The sequence below is a fragment of the Ursus americanus genome, chromosome 33 (assembly GCF_024610735.1).
Source record: "Ursus americanus isolate L20-20 chromosome 33, mUrsAme1.1.p, whole genome shotgun sequence".
Lineage (NCBI taxonomy): Eukaryota > Metazoa > Chordata > Mammalia > Carnivora > Ursidae > Ursus > Ursus americanus.
This window is the reverse complement of record NC_142159.1, coordinates 10,631,812-10,649,916: the sequence shown is the minus strand read 5'-3', so window position 1 is coordinate 10,649,916 and position 18,105 is coordinate 10,631,812. Positions and strand designations below refer to the sequence as shown.

At 56.1% G+C, this 18,105-nt stretch overlaps 2 protein-coding genes and 1 pseudogene across 3 annotated transcripts; 2 read left to right on the top strand and 1 right to left on the bottom strand.

Annotated features, from left to right (window-relative positions):
* Positions 1-294: 294 nt before the first annotated feature.
* Positions 295-4,108, bottom strand: CD164L2 (CD164 molecule like 2). 2 transcript variants are annotated; one of them, XM_087858469.1, is made up of 6 exons: positions 3,983-4,108; positions 3,337-3,504; positions 3,166-3,237; positions 2,767-2,811; positions 1,093-1,237; positions 295-547 (listed from the first exon to the last, which is right to left on the bottom strand). In XM_087858469.1, the coding sequence occupies exons 1-6, from the start codon at positions 4,068-4,070 to the stop codon at positions 541-543; spliced, it is 525 nt and encodes a 174-aa protein (XP_087714595.1). In that variant the 5' UTR covers positions 4,071-4,108; the 3' UTR covers positions 295-540. The 2 variants fall into 2 exon arrangements, with proteins under 2 accessions (XP_087714595.1, XP_045638023.1); XM_045782067.2 differs by lacking the exon at positions 295-547 and having other exon boundaries at positions 949-1,237.
* A 3,518-nt stretch (positions 4,109-7,626) lies between these two features.
* On the top strand, positions 7,627-7,952 carry LOC148107218 (small ribosomal subunit protein eS24 pseudogene; annotated as a pseudogene).
* Positions 7,953-11,701: 3,749 nt separating this feature from the next.
* GPR3 (G protein-coupled receptor 3) lies at positions 11,702-13,113 on the top strand. Its single transcript, XM_045782614.2, has one exon. The coding sequence runs from the start codon at positions 11,702-11,704 to the stop codon at positions 12,692-12,694; it is 993 nt and encodes a 330-aa protein (XP_045638570.1). The 3' UTR covers positions 12,695-13,113.
* The last annotated feature ends 4,992 nt before the right edge of the window (positions 13,114-18,105 follow it).

The window sequence follows — 18,105 nt, the reverse complement described above, 5'->3', positions numbered from 1 at the left end:
TCGTGATCCCAGGGTCCTGGGATGGAGCCCCGCATCGGGCTCCCTGCTCAGCGGGGAGTCTGCTTCTCCTTCTCCCTCTGCCTGCTGCTCTCCCTGCTTGTGCTATCAAATAAATAAATAAAATCTTAAAAAAAAAATAAGGTGATAGTAGCAGTCCGAGGCTGAATTCCCACTAAGGAAAGGATGATGGCTGTACCCTACCTCCCACAGGTCCACACACAGCCCAAGACACAGGACATGAAGCACAGTGCTGGAAAGAGCTCTTTTATTTGGGGGCAGCGCCAGGCCGGGGTGGGTGGGAAGAGGCAGGCACAGACCCCGTGCAGGCAGGGGGCCCGCAGGCACGACGGATAAGACAGGAGGTGGTTGAAGCGCTCAGCTGCAGGTACCAGGCCCCAGACAGGAGGCCCTGAGCCTGCTTCGTAGCCCGCAGGGGCCAGACACTGGGGGCCAAAGTTTTCCCACCCCCAGTGCCTACAAGGGGGCCAAGAGGGCGGCCTCTTCGTCCTCCTTCCCCTGTGGAATCCAGGCCGGAAGGGGTCAGATGCTGCAGAGGCCAGACAGAGAGGGTACTCAGGGCAGTGCCCTTGCCTCAGCTGGGCTGAGGACCCCCACCCCCAGACAGCAGTCACCAGAAGCACACACTTTAATGGAGGCTGCAGCGACCCGCCCCACTGCACACACGGCACACGGGGGCCTCAGGGTGGCTCCCCTTCCTAGAGGAAAAGCAAACCGCACACATGTCCCAGGCTCCTGCCTGCGGCCACAGAGCTGCAAAACGAAGGCTTGCCTGGGCTATCGCCTACTGGCTCTCCTCCCTGCTGGCAGCATGAGGGATAAAGACAGGTGGGCTCAGCTGGGCTCTCAGACACGGGCCCAGGCTGAGTCCTGGCCCCAGCCAACGGGGGACAGAGAGAACCCCACGCGTTGAGGAAGGAGAAGTGTGGCTCATGTGGGTGACGTCAGGAGAAAGACATTGCCCTTAGGACCGTCCCATTGAGAAGACAGTGCACTGGCACTAAAAGGGACCCAAAGGGCAAGAGTGGGGTGGGGGAAGTGAGCTGGGGCTCCGCTGGGGGGCCAGGTACTCACAGTGTCTGGTAGGTGCTGTCCTTGGCCTTGAGGAAGCGTAAGACGAAGAAGGCCGCTGCCTGCAGGCTCAGCACCAGCACGACGCCCCCAATGAAGCTGGCCCCGTCAAAGCCAGGGCTGTGGGCTTCGGGAACTGGGGGGCTCCCTGCAGGCAGCAGGTCATGGCAGGTCACTGTAGACCAGGATCCCAACGCCACCCCAATAACCAGCACGGGTCACGTGGAGGCCCCAGTCCTCACAATGGGAGCCTTGACCAGCAGGCTCAGAAGTTCAGCCCAGATCCTATGGGCAGTTGGGAGGCAGCTGGTGGGAGGGACAGTGCCTGGCTGCGGGGGGGGGGGGGGTGTCTTTGGCTCCAGTCCTGGCTCTGCTCTGTGGCTTGATATCTTTCACATCCTCTCTGGGCTCAGGATTGCATGTCCTGAGAGCGATGAGCTCCCTTCTAGCCTCCCTGTCCCATGCTGGCCCAGCAGGGTGAGGATGGGCCCAGAAGTCGGGCCTCCAGACCCCTTTGGCTCAGAGTTTTCTTTGGCCTTGGGTCTCAGGGTTCAAAGCCCAGATGCAGATGATATCGTCCTTTTTCAGGACTCCTAAGTCCCTAGACCCTGGAGTCACCCGATGTCAGAGCCCTTAAAGAAGGAAGCAGTGGAGGCCCACACCCTACCAAGGGGATAGATGGAGACTAGGTGATGTATGTCAGAGGGAGAAGCTGGGTTCTGAGGGCCAGACCTGTCCAAAGTCACCTCACAGTTAAGACAGAGACAGTTGCACAGCGTCCCCTGACCCTCCCCCCCCCAGGGCCCAAGGTTGCCAGGCTGTCTGGGTGGTTCCCAGCCGTGCCACGTCAGCCATCAGCTCCCACTAGGGATTCGATTTCAGGCCCTAGGCCAGGTGCCAGGGCAGGGCAGAGCTGGGGGCAGATCATTCTGGGGCAGTGGAGAGGGGCCCAGCTGGGAGCCGGGTCCACCTCTCGAAGGGTATAGCTTGTGTAAGGGGGCCTGAGAATATAAAGAGCAAAGGATGGTCCCAACTACAGCTCAGGGAGCCCCAGAGAAGGACCCTGGGGGAAAAGGAGGAGAGGGAAGAAATGAGCTGCCGGAGACCGATCTGGGGCTCAGTCAGAGGGAGCTGAGCCATCAATAATTCAGCCTCCAAGATCAAGTTTCTCGCTTTAATTAACCAAAGCCTCTGCAGCCATCCCTACAAAGCCTGGTGACCTCCAGGCCCCGAGGGGCAGTGGGAACCAAAGGGCAGAGTTCTTGCTTCTGCTCTGCCAGGAGCCTGCTTTGGGACCCTTTCTGGACCTGGCGGTTGCGGTAGGTAGTCACTGAGCTACACCTCATTGGCGACCGGAGCCATACACGCTTCAGCACCAAGGGCAGGTCCTGAGAGGGTCAGCCTGAGCTCCCAGAACTGGTGTTGGGGAGAAGGGACGGGAACCATCATTTCCTGATCGCTTTCTATGCATCAGATACTGAACCAGGCTCTATACACCTGCTCATAAAATCCTCACAGCATCTGTGAGGTATTACCCAACCCATTTTACAGATGTGGGAACAGTCTCAGCAGAAGTCACAGGGGTGAGGTCACAGGGCATGTCAGTGCCTGAGCCCAGCTGTCTTTGCTGGCACCTCTAGCCCTCCCACCATTCCCATTCTCCCAGGTAGCACCTACCTGTTGTGACTGTCTTTGGTTCATAGGTAGGGTAGTGGTGGGCAGCTGGAAAGACAGGGAATCCATACTAAATCAGCCCTCCCATTCCCTGACTCCCACCAAGACCCCAGCCCAGGCCAATAGCTGGACTTCTGACTCAGACCAGGCTAATTCCTCCATCCCCTCCACACATCTGTCCTGGATCCTTTGGCTGTGCCAATTTTTAAATGAGGAAACAGGCCAGAGAGGGGAAGGGACTTCTCAGTGAGATAAAGGCAGAACTGAAACTGGACCCTGGTGTTCGTGAGCATAGCCTGCTCCCTGAGAGAGGCCAATTCCTTCCTGGAGGGCAGGCTCTAGCTGGGGACACCTCAGCCCCCACTCTCCAACTCGGCTTAGGCCAGCAGGAGTTCCCCTTACCTGGGCACGACTCTGAGCGGTTGTAGACAGAGCAACCTTCCTTGACCACCTCGGCTTGGGCCACACAGTGTCCTGGTGGGAGAAGGTGTAGGGGAGAGATTTGGGGAGAGGGCCAAGGCCCTGGGGTTCAAAACAGGGGGCACTGGATTTGGGGAGGGCCCAACTCCATACCTGGCTCCTCCGGCCGACACTGCTCCCACACGCAGCCGGAGAGGTTGTGTGCTCTGTGCCCCTCCACACAACGCTCACAGAGCTTGAGCTGCTTGCAGGCCCCTCGGCCAGCCGGCCAGATGTTCATGCGGAGCAGGGCTCCCCGCCCGAAGCCTCGAGCTCCTTTACCTGGGAGTGCGAGCAACTCCTTGAAACTGAGCTGCACCCCCTTCCCCGACTGCTGTGGCTGTCACCCCTTTGCACACATACACCCACTTGGATCCCCTGAGGCCCACTACACAGTGTCCACAAACACATGGTTACACACACCTCCAATCTCCCCCACATTCACCCAGAGTCCCCTCCCTTTGCCAGCACCTGTGGTTCCCTGATAGATGTGGAGCTGCCGCCCCCAGACACACGTGGGGTCCCTTCACTTCCAAACACCTGAAGCCCCTAATCCGCCACACCTGGAGCCTATTACATACCAATGCTCCACACATGGCTAGAACCCCCTTCACCCACCGGAGCCCTGTACTCTCTGGAAAGTTCCCTCTTGCCCCCTGCCCCCCAGCCCAGATCGCTCCAGAACAGGCGGCTGGGTGAAGGTAGGCTCCGCCTGCCCCTGCCCGGGCTGGGCCTCCAACCAGACCCCGGTCCGCGTTACCAGCCACAGCGAGCTGGGCACACAGGAGAAGGCAGCAGCAGCCGCCACAGAGCGCGACCCGTAAGGCGCGGGGTCCCGGCGCGGCCATGGGCGGGGCGGGGGCCGGGGGTCGGCGGAGAGCTGGTATAGTACGTCCCTCCCCGACTCGGCTCCGCTGGGATGTGGGGAGCGAGACCCAGGCAACCTGGGCGTGGTCACGTGGGCGTGGTCATTCCGGGGCGGGGCCAGTGGCTCAGCCGGGGTGGGGCCCGGTCGTCGGGGGCGGGGTCAGATGGGGGCGTGACTAGTGGGCGCGGCCTGGCGGAGTTTGGTTCGGTGATCTGGGGCGGGGCTCGGACAAAAGGGGGCGGGATCCAGGTGTAGTAGCTCACCTGGTCCTGGCAGCCCCCACCAGCACCTTCAAGAAAACTCCGAAAACTCCGCGGGGTAGTTAGTATCCCTGCTTCCCAGGAGAGGAAACTAAGACTCAGAAAAGGTGAGTGAGTAGGCAGAGGTCACAGTGGCAAAATCTGGATTTGAAGCGAGGTCACTTTCCCGCAGGCCAGGCCTTGTTGAATGAATCCAGCCAGGCCCCACGCCTGGGGGACCGGCTTCAGCTGGCCCCTAGATTCTGACTGCCCATCTCCCTTCACCCCTTGTACCCTACTCTCTTCTGCCCCTCAGCCTCCCACCACACCCTCCGACCAAGTTATTGGTCTCATCATTAATAAGACGACTGGGGCTTTCCACAGCCCTCCCTTCGGCCTCAACTACTGCCCTGGCCCTGGCCTTGGCCTTGGCCTCTTCTGGTTCTTCCCCCTCTGTAGCTTCTTCTCAGGTTCCTTAGAGGGTACCTCCTCTTTCTCGTTTCCCCCTCCTCTTTCTCTTTCTTTCTTTCTTTTTTTTTTTTAAGATTTTATTTGTTTATTTGACAGAGGGATAGCCAGAGAGAGAGGGAACACAGCAGGGGAGTGGGAGAGAAAGAAGCAGGCTCCCAGCGGAGGAGCCCGTCGTGGGACTCAATCCGGGGAACGCCGGGATCGCGCCCTGAGCCAAAGGCAGACGCTAAACGAGTGCGTCACCAAGGCGCCCCCATCGTTTCCCCCTCCTCTTCCACTTCCACTCTCCTTCACCTTCTCTGCTGCCCCTCCTTTTCCTCCTCCCCCCCCCCTTCTTCCTTGGTGGCCAAATTCCTTCCTGAGACCTATTCCACCTCTCCTGAGGTCATTTTGGCCATTCCTCTGCCATCGGTTCCGATCTGAAAGCCATCAGGTCTCATATCTCCATCTCCAGCCCAGTGCTCCCTCCCCAGCTGCCACCTGTAACTAATAAAACATAGTTCACACTATTGACCACTTACTCTTGCAGAATATACATTGCATTAAGAGCTTTTACTTGCAGCTTCTCATCTAAGGTCCATGACTACCCTCTAGGCTTGGCTTTTTTTTAATCCCCAGTTTGTGGGCTTCAGAAGTAAAATCAGGTGCCTGGCAGGCTCAGTCAGACTGTCAAATAAATAAATAAAATCTTTATTAAAAAAAGAAAGAGAAGAAGAAGAAGAGCATGTGGTTGGGACGCCTTGGTGGCTCAGTTGGTTAAGCAACTGCCTTCGGCTCAGGTTATGATCCCAGCGTCCTGGGATGGAGCCCTGCATCAGTCTTCCGGCTCAGCAGGGAGTCTGCTTCTCCCTCTCCCTCTGCCTGTCCCTGCTCATGCTCTCTCACACTCTCTCTTCAATAAATAAATAAATAAATAAATAAATAAATAAATAGCACGTGGTTCTTGATCTTGAGGTCGATTTCAAGCCCCACGTTGGGTGTAGAGATTACTAAATCAATCAATCAATCAATCAATCAATAAAGTTAAAAAAAATAAAGAAGTAAAATCACCTGCCCAGGGGAATACAGGTTCAATGAGGGGGGCCAGGATGTGAACCCAGGATCCAGTGGGTCCGTCTCGTTCCTGGCCACCTCCACCTGAGTGTGTCTCAGGCCCCTAAAACTGCCCCATTTCTCTTCTCCACTCATGATACTTCCTTTTCCCTTCAAAACATGTATCAAAAGTATAATTAATTACTCTTTCGTATCCTAGGCTGTAATTTCTATGAAGGCAGGAACCATGTTTATCTTCTTCTGTAGTTAACTCCCTCTACACTTAAGGGCTAAGTAGGTGTTTATTAAATAACCAGATTGTATCATGTTGTGAGTGTGTACATTTGTCTGTCCTTCTGGTCTGTGAGACCCTCAAGGGCCCCCTACTTAATATCATATTTAGTGTTTATTTGTAGATTGTCCATCTTTCCCCATCAGAATGGAAGCTCTGTGAAGAAACCAAGGATTTTTGTTCATTGCCTTATCCTTTGTGCCTAGAACCATGGTCAATAAATATTTACTGAATGTTGAAAATGCAGGGATGTGGGGGCGCCAGGCTGGTTCAGTTTGCAGAGCGTGTGACTCTTGATCTCGGGGTTGTGAGTTTGAGCCCCATGTATGGCACGGAGTTTACTTAAAAAAAGAAAGATTTTTTTTTAAAGATTTTATTTATTTATTGGACAGAGAGAGACATAGCAAGAGAGGGAACACCAGCGGGGGGAGTGGGAGAGGGAGAAGCAGGCTTCCCGCTGAGCAGGGAGCCCGATGTGAGGCTTGATCCCAAGACCCTGGGATCATGACCTGAGCCGAAGGCAGACACTTAACGACTGATCCACCCAGCCGCCCCCAAAAAAGAAATAATTTTTAAAAAAGAAAGAAAGAAAAGTAAATGCAGGGATGTGGCCAGATCACCTCTCTGTCCATAGCACCCACTCAAAGCCCAGCGAATTGTCAGTGAATACTGGCTGAATGAACAAATGGGTTTGTGCTAAGAATGTGTGCACTGACGATGCCCAGATTCTCGGGGCTTGGACAGGGGGCTTGTGTGGATTTTATCTGTGCCTCAGACACACACCCATCTTCCATGAGAGCCTAGGCCCATGAGATTCCCCAGATTGGAGAACGAATGGGGAGGGAAGAAGTCTTACTCGAATCGCGTGCTCACAGCCATCTGGTGGTCACCTGGGGAACTGCAGGTATTGTCGGCCGTGGTCAAACTTCACTCCCAGCCCCTTCTGGGGAGGTGGTGATGTTTAGGATAGAATGGAAGGCACACTGGATTTGGTTACAGATAGACCAGCTTCACATCCGAGCTCTGCCATTTACTGTGTTATTTGGGGCAAGTCCTTCAGCTTCTCTAGGCTTCACCATGAAATGGGGATGCGGGGTTGTTGTAAGCCCTGGGATCTGGTCTGGCACCTGGTAGGTGGGAAGGACTGAACAGGGTATCAGTGGTGGGGAGGAAGTGAGGAGGTAGGGCAAGGGCATGAGGAAGAGAGAAGAGGAAGGGACCGACCTTTCTCTAGATAGCAGATCTTTGGGGAAGAGAGACCCAGTTGGCAGTGATGGCCTCCATTGTCCCACTGGCATAGGACAGTGTTGAAGCATGGAGGGAGAGCCCATAGGAAAATCCGTAGCTTCACTTGAGTCTCTTGGGCGTTAGGGTTTCTCATGGCTAGAACTGTCGCCGCACTCTTTTCCTCCCTGGCTGCCTGAGGGTCAACTTCCATCTTGAATGACACCGTGACTACCAGGATCAGGAAGTTTTAGCCAACCAACTACTTCAGTGGAAACATGGTCTCTGATGATCTTCGCCCCTAGAAGCCAACAGTGCCTAAGGCAGAACTTTGGGGAAAACCAGCCAAAATGTACAAGACCACACCAGATGTCATCTTTATATTTGGAGTCAGAACCCATATTGGTGGTGGCAAGACAACTGGCTTGCGTGTGATTTACAATTCCTTCGATTATGAAAGAAAAATGATCCTAAAGACAGCCTTGCAAGACATGGTCTGCACGAGAAGAAAAAGACCTCAAGAAAACAGCAAATGGGACATGAGAACAGAATGAAGAAAGTCAGGGCCGCACAGGCCAATGTTGGTGCAGGCCAAAAGGAGTAAAGATTCTGCAGTGACTTTATCTGTGGTGATTGTGCAGACTTTTCATGAGAGGATTAATGAACATTTGTAAAAAAACAATGAACATTTGTAAAAAAACAATGAACATCTGTAAAAAAAAAAAAAGTAAAAAATAAATAAAGAACTATTACTGCCACTCAGAATAGCAGAAGAGGGTCTCTCATACAATTCTTTCCTGCCAACCTCCCAGCCACCTCACCCATCCCAGAGACCAGTGGGGCGGTTGTTGGGACCCAGCTCTGATGGGGAAGAGAGTGGACCCCTGAGTTCTGGGGGGCTGTTGCCCCTGTATCCTCTCTCTTTGGCGCCCCCACCTTTCTCGACACTGCATATCACCACTGTCCTCTTTCTCTAGATGCTGCTTTTTACTGCAAGTGTCCAGTCAACCAGTATTTGTTGAACCCTACCACAGTGCCAGGTGCCGTAGCGCAGAACAGAGCAGTCTCTCCGCTCATGGAGCTTATATTCTGGTGGGGCAGACACGTAGTAAAAAAGAAAATACATGAATAAACATAATTTTAGGAATGCTAAGTGCTCTGAGAAATAATAAATCAAGGAAGGGGGGGATGGGGTAATCTAGGATAGAGGTCGGGGAAGCCTGCTTCAGGAGTGACTTGAAGGCAAAAGACTGAATGAAGTGAAGGTGTTCTCTGCAGAGGGGAGCCCAGGACCCTTTGCAAGGACACACTCACCCAGTCTGTGCCCTTAATGGCGGTGTTCCCTGAGGCTTTTCTCCTCACTCTCTGCTCCCTTCTCTGAGTGATATCATCTACCCCTAGAAACTCAGTTACTCGCTGTGCACCTATGCTCCCAGGTGTCCTCCTCCTGCCAGATACACGATTGGTAGCTAACAGCCAGCGCGGAGAACCTACCAGGCCCTCCCGCCAATCCTGAGGTAGATACTAACATTATCCCTCTCCTACAGATGAGAAGACAGGCACAGAGAGCAGAAGAAATTCACCCAAAGTCACACAGCGAGGAAATGGAGCAACTAGGATTGGCGCACCTCCACCCCCAACCCACCACATCCAACCGGAAATGCATCCTCTTCCCCAGCGCCTACCCTCTCCTCTTCCCTTGTACCCTGCTGCTGGCCTGTCACCTCCTTCCCCTGCCCCACACTGAGGGAACTACAGCAGTGCCATGGTGGGGGGAGACGTCGGTGGGGCCTGGGATCTGAGCCCCCCTGGTTTCCTTAAGTCCTAACCTGATCCTTGCCCTCCACCCCCAACCCACGGCCTGGATGATTCCATTGAGGATCAAAGCTAGAGACAGAGGAAGGAGAAGCAGCCAGTTCCTCTCCCCCTGGGCTTATCTGTCACCTCTGGAAAAGTCAGCTGGGGTCTTGTATGTCCCTGGGACAAAGAACAGGCAGGGCTGGGGAAGATGGAGCTCCTTCTCCACGCCCTACCCTGCCAGGATGCCTAAGATGGGGAGGTTGAGAGGGGCCGGCCCTGGGGACTACGCTGCCAGGTTTTCTGCTTCCAAGTTCTTCCCGGCTCCCCCTCTCCTGCTGCTTCGGGGAAGTGCCCCCCCCCCCTGCTGGCTTTCCAGATCCTTGAATAAATAATTCAGGTTTTGAAATCTTGCCAGGACCACCCCTCCCATGCTGGTAGGGCGCTATTGGGCTGACATGAGTGACGTCACCCAGCTCCTTATCCCAGCCCCAGCATCACGAGGACCTGCCCTGGCAGCACCTCACCTGCCTGGTCACTGTCAGTCCAGACCCTCTACCCCGTCCCTCTCACCCTGGGGCTCATTCACCACAGTCACCCCGTGTCTTCATTCCAGGACTTTACAACCCTCTTCACTTTGTTTTGTCCCCTCAGTACCTCAGCACTTGTGACAGGGTCATGGTGACCTGAAGTCCTATAATCTGGACACTCCATCTTCCCTTTTCCTCGCCACCGCCTCTGCCACCCTGGGATCCCTGAGCCCCATCATGTCACAGTCACCCTGACACTGTTGTGGTTGCCCTGGGGGCTTCCCTTTCTATGGCAGCGTCCCATGGCCGCCACCCCCAAGATCCTGTCACCACGCTCATGCTGTCACTGCCACCCACTTCCCTGCTCCCTCGTGCTGCTGTCACCATCACCTCAGGGCCCCATCATCTTGGCAACCCCCGTCATCCTCACCAAGGACGCCCATTCAGCCTCATCACTTGGTCTCCGTCACCCGAATTCCGTCTGTCTCTGCCACCTGAGGGTCCCATCACTCCACAGTCTTTCCGGGGCCCCTTTCTGCTTCCCCTTACATATTCCCCGCAACCTCCCTGAGACTTCTCCAAGGCTCTCCCACCGGCGCCCCCCGAAACCCCGGCCCGCAGAGGGCGCCGCGTCAAGGACAGCGCGGGCCGAGTGGGGAGGGGGCGGGGCCGCGGCCACGGTCGCTTTTTATGAATGGGGGAGCGGGCGGTGCGAGGCCTCATTACTATGCCTCGCGACGCGCGCTGCGTCCCGGCGCGACTCACCCATTGGCCGGCCGGGCCGCTGACGTCACCGAACCGGTGGCCGGGGGCGGGGCGGGGCGGGGTGACTCACGCCGCTTCTCCCGCGGCCGCGGGGGCTTCTCCGGGTCCGCGCAAACCCTGCGCCGCCCGGACCCGAGCAGAGCCTCCCCGCGGCCCGGCCGCACCAGGTCCCGAGAGGTGAGTAGCGGGCCCCGCCGCAGGCACCAGGCATCCGGAAGAGCACCCAGGATGCTGCGGCGCGGGGCCGGCGACAGGCTCCCAGCGGCCGGCAGAGGTCAGAGGTCGAGACTGGGAACCCACAATCTGGGTTAGCGGGAGGGGACCCAGTGTCCGAGTGCTGAGAGCCGTCAGCTGGGTGACCCCGCGTGGGGTGAGCACTCCTCCAAGGCCCAAGGCCCTGGAAGGACTGATGGTCCTCTGAGATTGGGCTGGCAGGAGGCATCTGAGTCAGGGACCCAGGTGTCCGAGCAGGAGGAGGTGTCTGACTTAGGGATCCAGACATACGGGCAGGATGCGGAGTCAGGCCCAAGATCCAGGTGTCTGGGCTGAAGGAGGGGTCTGACTCAGGATCCAGGCCTCCAGCAGAGGGTGTCTGTTCCAAAGACCCAGAGAGATTCAGGCAGAAAGAGGGGTCTGGTGGGGACAGAAGTCTGGGCCAGTGTGTGTTGGGGGTGGGGCTGAGTTCCTAGGTGGTGTTACCCTGGGAGTGCAGAGTGGGGGCTGGCGGGAGCTGCACGCGCATTCTCTGGGGGCGGAGCCTTGGGCTGGCAATACAGAGAATCGTGAGGGGTCTGGCAAGCCTCAGAAACCGAGCGTCATCCTCCCTGATGAGGAGGGAGCAGAGCTACCCTCAATCTAGAAATGTGTTTCCCTTCCCCAGTCCTGGGCCTCCCGGCATCTCCTGGATCCTATGCGCCCGGCATCCACTTATGGTAGTCCTTCATCTGGTTCTCCACTGGTCACACACGTGGGAGAAAGAAGCCCGTGGGACCCAGGGAGTTGGAAGGGAGAATGGAGAGACCCAGGACAGTGATAGGAGAATAGGCCCCTGCTGGCGTGGGGGTATGGGGACAGGGGGAGACAAAGGTATCCTGGAAGGAGCCCTGGGGCATGACTGGGGGACAAGGCACCGGGACCCAGCCAGGTATCCTGAAGAGACACTCTCAAAATGTATCCTGAGTGGCACCTCGTCCCGTCCAGACCCCTTCACCCAGCACCCAGCCCTGCCACCTTCTCACAGGGCCTTTCTCCTACAGGTACCATGATGTGGGGTGCAGGCAGCCCCCTGGCTTGGCTCTCCGCTGGCTCAGGCAACGTGAATGTGAGCAGCGTGGGCTCTGCGGAGGCGCCCACAGGCCCAGCCACCCCGCTGCCCTCGCCCAGGGCCTGGGATGTGGTGCTGTGTATCTCAGGCACCCTGGTGTCCTGTGAGAACGCGCTGGTGGTGGCCATCATTGTGGGCACTCCCACCTTCCGCGCCCCCATGTTCCTGCTGGTGGGCAGCCTGGCTGTGGCCGACCTGCTGGCGGGCCTGGGCCTGGTCCTGCACTTTGCCGCTGTGTTCTGCATTGGCTCGGCGGAGATGAGCCTGGTGCTGGTCGGCGTGCTGGCGATGGCCTTTACTGCCAGCGTGGGCAGCCTACTGGCCATCACCGTCGATCGCTACCTTTCTCTGTACAATGCCCTCACCTACTATTCGGAGACAACGGTGACTCGGACCTATGTGATGCTGGCCCTCGTGTGGGGAGGCGCCCTGGGCCTGGGGCTGCTGCCTGTGCTGGCCTGGAACTGTCTGGATGCCCGGGCCACGTGTGGCGTGGTATATCCACTCTCCAAGAACCATCTGGTGGTCCTGGCCATTGCCTTCTTCATGGTGTTTGGCATCATGTTGCAGCTCTATGCCCAGATCTGCCGCATCGTCTGCCGCCATGCCCAGCAGATTGCCCTCCAGCGGCACCTGCTGCCCGCCTCCCACTACGTGGCCACCCGAAAGGGCATCGCCACACTGGCCGTGGTGCTTGGCGCCTTTGCCGCCTGTTGGCTGCCCTTCACTGTCTACTGCCTGCTGGGGGATGCCCACTCCCCACCCCTCTACACCTATCTCACCCTGCTCCCTGCGACCTATAACTCCATGATCAACCCCATCATCTACGCCTTCCGCAACCAGGACGTGCAGAAGGTGCTGTGGGCCATCTGCTGCTGTTGTTCCTCTTCCAAGATCTCCTTCCGATCCCGTTCCCCCAGTGACGTCTAGTCATATCCTGGTGACACTTCAGCCCTGATCACTAAGAATTCCAGAACGTTAGGTCCTCTAGGGCTTTGTTCCAACCCCCCAACTCCACACCCCCAAGACCCAGCTGGTTCTGGAGTTCTAGGACATTGGGTGTTTCACAGGATTCTGTCCAGATCCCCACAGGGCCCAGCTGGCTCCATGGTTCTAGAATGTTCAGGTGGCCAGGGTTCCACTCAGAAATGTCCCACAGTCCAGCTGGCTGGGAGTTGCAGAATGCTGCTGGGCGTTTTACAGTGCCATTCCAAGTCCCTGATCTCCCCCCTGCCCCTTGACCTTAATCATGTCACTTTACTTTTGAGTTTCTGAACTAAAGAGTCAGAGAGGTTAGTCACTCAGTTGCCTAGATAGGAGAAAGAAAGAAAAATGTATCTATATATATATGTATGTGCACATACAAAAAGAGTATCTATTTATAATTTATTTATTTACTTATTTATTTACTTATTTATTTATGGATGGTAAGGGGAAAAAAGAGACCCACACCTTGAAATCCAGGCCATACCAGGGTACCCCCAGTCCCCACACCCCCATTGCTGACCTCAGTTCCTAGAGGGGGGAAAGGGAGAAAGAGAAACCACGTATTTTGTTATTATTTTTGCTTATTTTTTATCGAAGAGATCATAGAAACCAGAGCCTTCTCCCCAGGCCCGCCCCCCTCGGGTTTGCTGGGAGAACACACCAGCCTCTGGTTTTTTATTTTTTTAAGAAGCCATCACCTGAGCAACCGAGAATTCCTCTGCGCTGGGGGCCGGCTGCCCTCTGGTGGCCGTTTGGGGGAAACTGCAGCCCGGCCAGGCAGCCGGGACGAGACGTCGCGCGTCCCCAACTCCACTCCAGCCGGGCATTCAGCGCCACAGCCAGGATTTGGGGGCCAGGCCCCACCCTGCGGTGCCCTGGAGGAGGCAGGGTGTGAGCCAACACCTGACCCCTCTGCCAACCGGGGTATGGCCTCCAGTGCTTCCCTATTCCTATCCCTGACCCATCGCTCAATAAAAAATGATTTTGTGATAAGTATGTTTCTGTCTCTATGTGTGGAAGGGGTGGAGTGGGCCTGATGTGGGGGAGCCTGGAATGGGAGGGAATTAGGTCAGGTCTGGGAGCCTGTTGAGGGTTCTGGGGAAGCTAGAAACCCAGGGTGGAGTGTGGCTGGCAGGTGACACCCCCACCCCTTTAGAGGCCAATCTAATGGGCCTCTCTGCTCAGACCCGGGCACAGCCAGGCAAGGACCCCACCTTATCTTGAGGACAGGAACCAGGGTGCTAGGCCCTGCTTGGGTTGAGGATGCCCACGTGTGCTTTTGTTTGGCGCTTTGACATGAGGTATATGGTCAAAGCATATCCACTTCCTTAGTAACGCTCCTTCTAATTGTGGGTGTTTGCTGCGTGCTGGCACTTCGCCAAGTGAGCTGCACGCGCTGCCTCGTTCATGCTGAACAAGCATCCCACGGCACAGGTAGCATCTTCTCCCTTTTACAGATGAGAAAACTGAGGCTGGGGGGTGTTAGTGACTGGCCCAAGGGAACATCCATTTCCACAACCTATGCTCTATTAGCCAATGGCCTCTCATCTCCTTCCTTCCCGAGCCTGGGGCTTAGGACATTCTGGACCCTGATTTGTGTTGGGGTTCATTCTCAGAGCCAGAAGTCACATTTGGGAGGAGGTTGGGTGGACTATGGTCATTCTTCTTTTCTATCTGAAGGTGAGTGATGGCAAGTGTGTGCATTTGAGGACGGAAGTGTGCAGGACCCCGAGTGTGGGTGTTTTGCAGCCAGGAAAAGTATGTTCACCACGCAAGGGCAGGAACGGGTTTGGAAGTGTGGCTAACGAGGAAGCTGTTTCTTGAGTAGCAAAGCCTCCGAGGCCTCCCACGTAGACATAACCTGGAGGTGGGACCCTTTAACACCCCTCCATTGTACAGACAGGGAGACTGAGGCCTGAAGAAGAACAGTCACTTGCTCAAACCCACACAGCTGTGCCAGGCTAGGACTCAGGTCTTTCTCCACTTCCCTGGCCAGAGCTTCTCTCACTTACTGTTCAAGGCTCCTCCCCAACACTGGCCACGGGACTCCAAGGGGAGGGGACCTGCCAACAGCGGCTGGGTCGGAGCTGGTGGAAGGCAGACCTGGGCTGAGCTACACAGAGCTCCGGGCCAAATACAAAGCAGGGGAGGGCCCCACCAGGTCAGGTGGAGCCTTCTTTCCCCACTTTCCTGGAAGGTCCCTGGGAAAAGACACCCACTCAGCAAGCACCTCCCCCAAGCCAAGCTTTGGCCCAAATATTTCACATCGCCATGGCCCTTCGGGTGGTATTATCTAGTTCTCCCCATCTTACAGAAGAGGAAGTTGAGGCTCTGAGAATAGAGGCCCTCATTCATTCCCTGCCATCCTTGTGGACAACTTAAATTTCATAGGGGAGACAGTAATAAAAAGACAAGTTTAAGATTTGGTAATGTCAGAGAGCGCAGGGTCCTCGGAGAGAAATAGAGTAGGGAAGGGGCACAGGGAGTACATGTAGTCTTTAAATGAGGGCTCCCAAGAAAGTCCTCACTGAAGGTGACAATTGATTTGCCTAAGGTCACATAGTAAAGGACCGAACTAGGATTTGAATTCAGGTCCATTTGACTCCAAATCTGTTTCTATCCTGGGTAAGGGAGTGAGTTTCAAGAGGAACTCAAACAAGCGAGGAAACCCGGCGCAGGAAACCCAGCTGGGGAGAAGCTGGGGTCTCCAGGCTATGCACAGACCTTTGGGAGGGGTGGTGTGAAGAAGGACCTCCTTGCTGCCTCACCCATGTTCCCAAGGAGCACCAGGGGGGACCAGAAGGAGAGGGTCCAGGTGCCCAGACTATGCTGGGCAGGCTTGGCTCTTTGCCTCCCCATCCCAGCTTCGGGCTCCAGAGCTCAGCAGAGCCTAATGCTTTTGTCTCGGAGGGCCTGCGGTAGACCGCCATGCTGGGGGCCCTCCTCTGTTTGTCTGGGTGTGGTTGTATGGTGGGTCTGAGGCATTTCTGGGAGCCCGCATCTGGGGTCTCTCTGCCTTGGGCTCTTGGCCCAACCTGAGGGGCATCTCAATCTGCTCCTCGGGTTGGAGCCCATGTGTGTGTCACGGTTGGCTGGCTCCTCCTACCTCCAGGGATTCTGTAGTTACAGCTCAGGTCCTCCCTGCACCCCTGCCCTGCGCTTCCTCCAGGAAGCCTCCTTGGCTAAGTCCTCCTGTGGCCATGAAGATGTGGTTTATACACCACACCTTGCTATACTTCTTGAGTAAATATCATGGAGAAATCTTGCCCTTTTTGTCAGTGTAGGGGCCCCTGCAGGCAGGGCTGTGCATCCTCCTCCAACTGAGGGTCCCCGAGAGAAGGAATGTGCCTGCCCTCTCAAACTGAAGACTTCTATGTCTCTTTCCGCCTCAGATTCATCTGGTACACAGCCCAGAGCTGCTCAGCGCTGCATGCCTGGTGCATATGTGTGTGTATGTGTGTTTGGGGGGTGGGGGGATGTCCAAGCCCCTGACACTTTTCCAAGCCCACGCCTGATCCCACCAGCTACAGAGGCTTGGGAGGTGAGCTGGGCAGTGGATTGGGGGAGGCAAGGACTGGGGCCTGGCCCTGCCTTCCTGCCTGGGTAGGCCTTAGGGCCCATCTTTCCTTCCCTTCTTCCCAGGTCCTGTGGTGGGGAGGGGAGGAGCCCCGAGTGCTGAGCCCCCGCTGGGGCCATGACCGCCTCTCCCTGCAATAAGTGAGGAGACAGCAGCTATTAATATAAGATGAGTTCACGGGCTCACAGCTTCCGCAGGCTGGAAAACAGGCTCCCGGGGCTGGGGGCTGCGGCAAGTCTGGTCGTCTGTCAGATTCTCTCCTGGAGCCCGGAGCCCGCCAGCCCCACATTCTCCAGCTCCTGACATGCTGAGACCTGTACGCATGCAGACCTATGCATACACACACACGGGCACACACAAGCCGTTCAGAGGACACGCACAGAGGCACATACATCCAGACATGCGTGTATACCCGGGTGTATCTGCACACTGGTGCACACACACCCACACAGATATCATCGCACACATGTTGAGACCACGTCAACTACATGCACACATGTTTGCACGCGGGAGCACATTCATCAGTGTATGTACACACTCTTGCACACACGAGTATACACACACAGACTTACCCCTGTATACACGCGTGCACATGGGTCCAGACATGCTTGCATACCCAGACCCATCTGCACACCATCGCACACCCACATATATACAGACACAAAGCTGCACGTGTATATACAGACGGTATCCCGTCAGGTACACACATTTGCATATAGGACCACATTCAAGGACGCGAATGCATGTCTATATGCCCCTTTGCACACACAGTCACACAGGCTCCCCACTGCTATCAGTGCTCAGCAATCAAGAATTCACAGGCAGACCCTTGGTTTCCAGCCACCAGGCTGGCTCAGCCTCCCCTCCTTGTCTCTCCCCTCCCCCACCCCCATGACAGGCAGCAAGTGCTCCTGCCAACCTCAATGCCTGCCTTCGGCTTCCCGCCCCCCAGGGGTCCCCAGATCCCTGATTAACCCCCTCGCTAATTGGCCACCAGCCCCTTGACTTTGCTGCAGGCCTTCTCGGGAGCTGAGAGCGAGAGGCTGCAAATTGGCCAAGCAGGATGGGTCTGGGGAATAGAGTGCGGGGGTGGGGTGGGGGTGCCGTGAGCCCAGTGCCTGGCTGGAGCCAGCAGTGCGCACCCGACACCGGAGCCGAGGGGAACACTGACATCATATTGTCTGGGGAGGGCACCCCTATGAGTCATGTGTACACAGTCACATGAAGCCTTCCCTGCACACACATTTACACACACCCACCAGTCATGGGCATGGACATGATTCACTCCACTTCTTTACACAAATGCATGTGAACATTTGCACATACCCAAGTACATTCGTGAACAAACCCAGTACGTGTGCAAGCAACGACTGACATGTATGTAAATTTCCCTGCCAGATAGAGACCATTTATACATGTACATCCAAACATGCCTCGTCTAAACACACAAAAGCAGTCACGGGTGTACAGGCTTGCACACACGTACACTTGCAGGTTACACATACCTATGAATACACTCCTAAGTGTACTTGTAGGCCTCTGTGACCATGCATCTACACGTGAGCGCACGCCCGTGGAGTCCAGGCACGCACGCACACGCACTCACGTGTGTAGTACCTTGAGGAACAAGCTTCCAAGTGGCCACCGAGTAGGGAGAAGCCTCTCTAGCTTGTCTCTGGCTCTGCAGAGGAAGCGCCAGGTTGGCGCGGGCTGCTGGTAGTGGTGGGGAGTGGTGGAACCCACCCGGGGTGCAAGCGGCCGTGTCCCAGCCTCCATC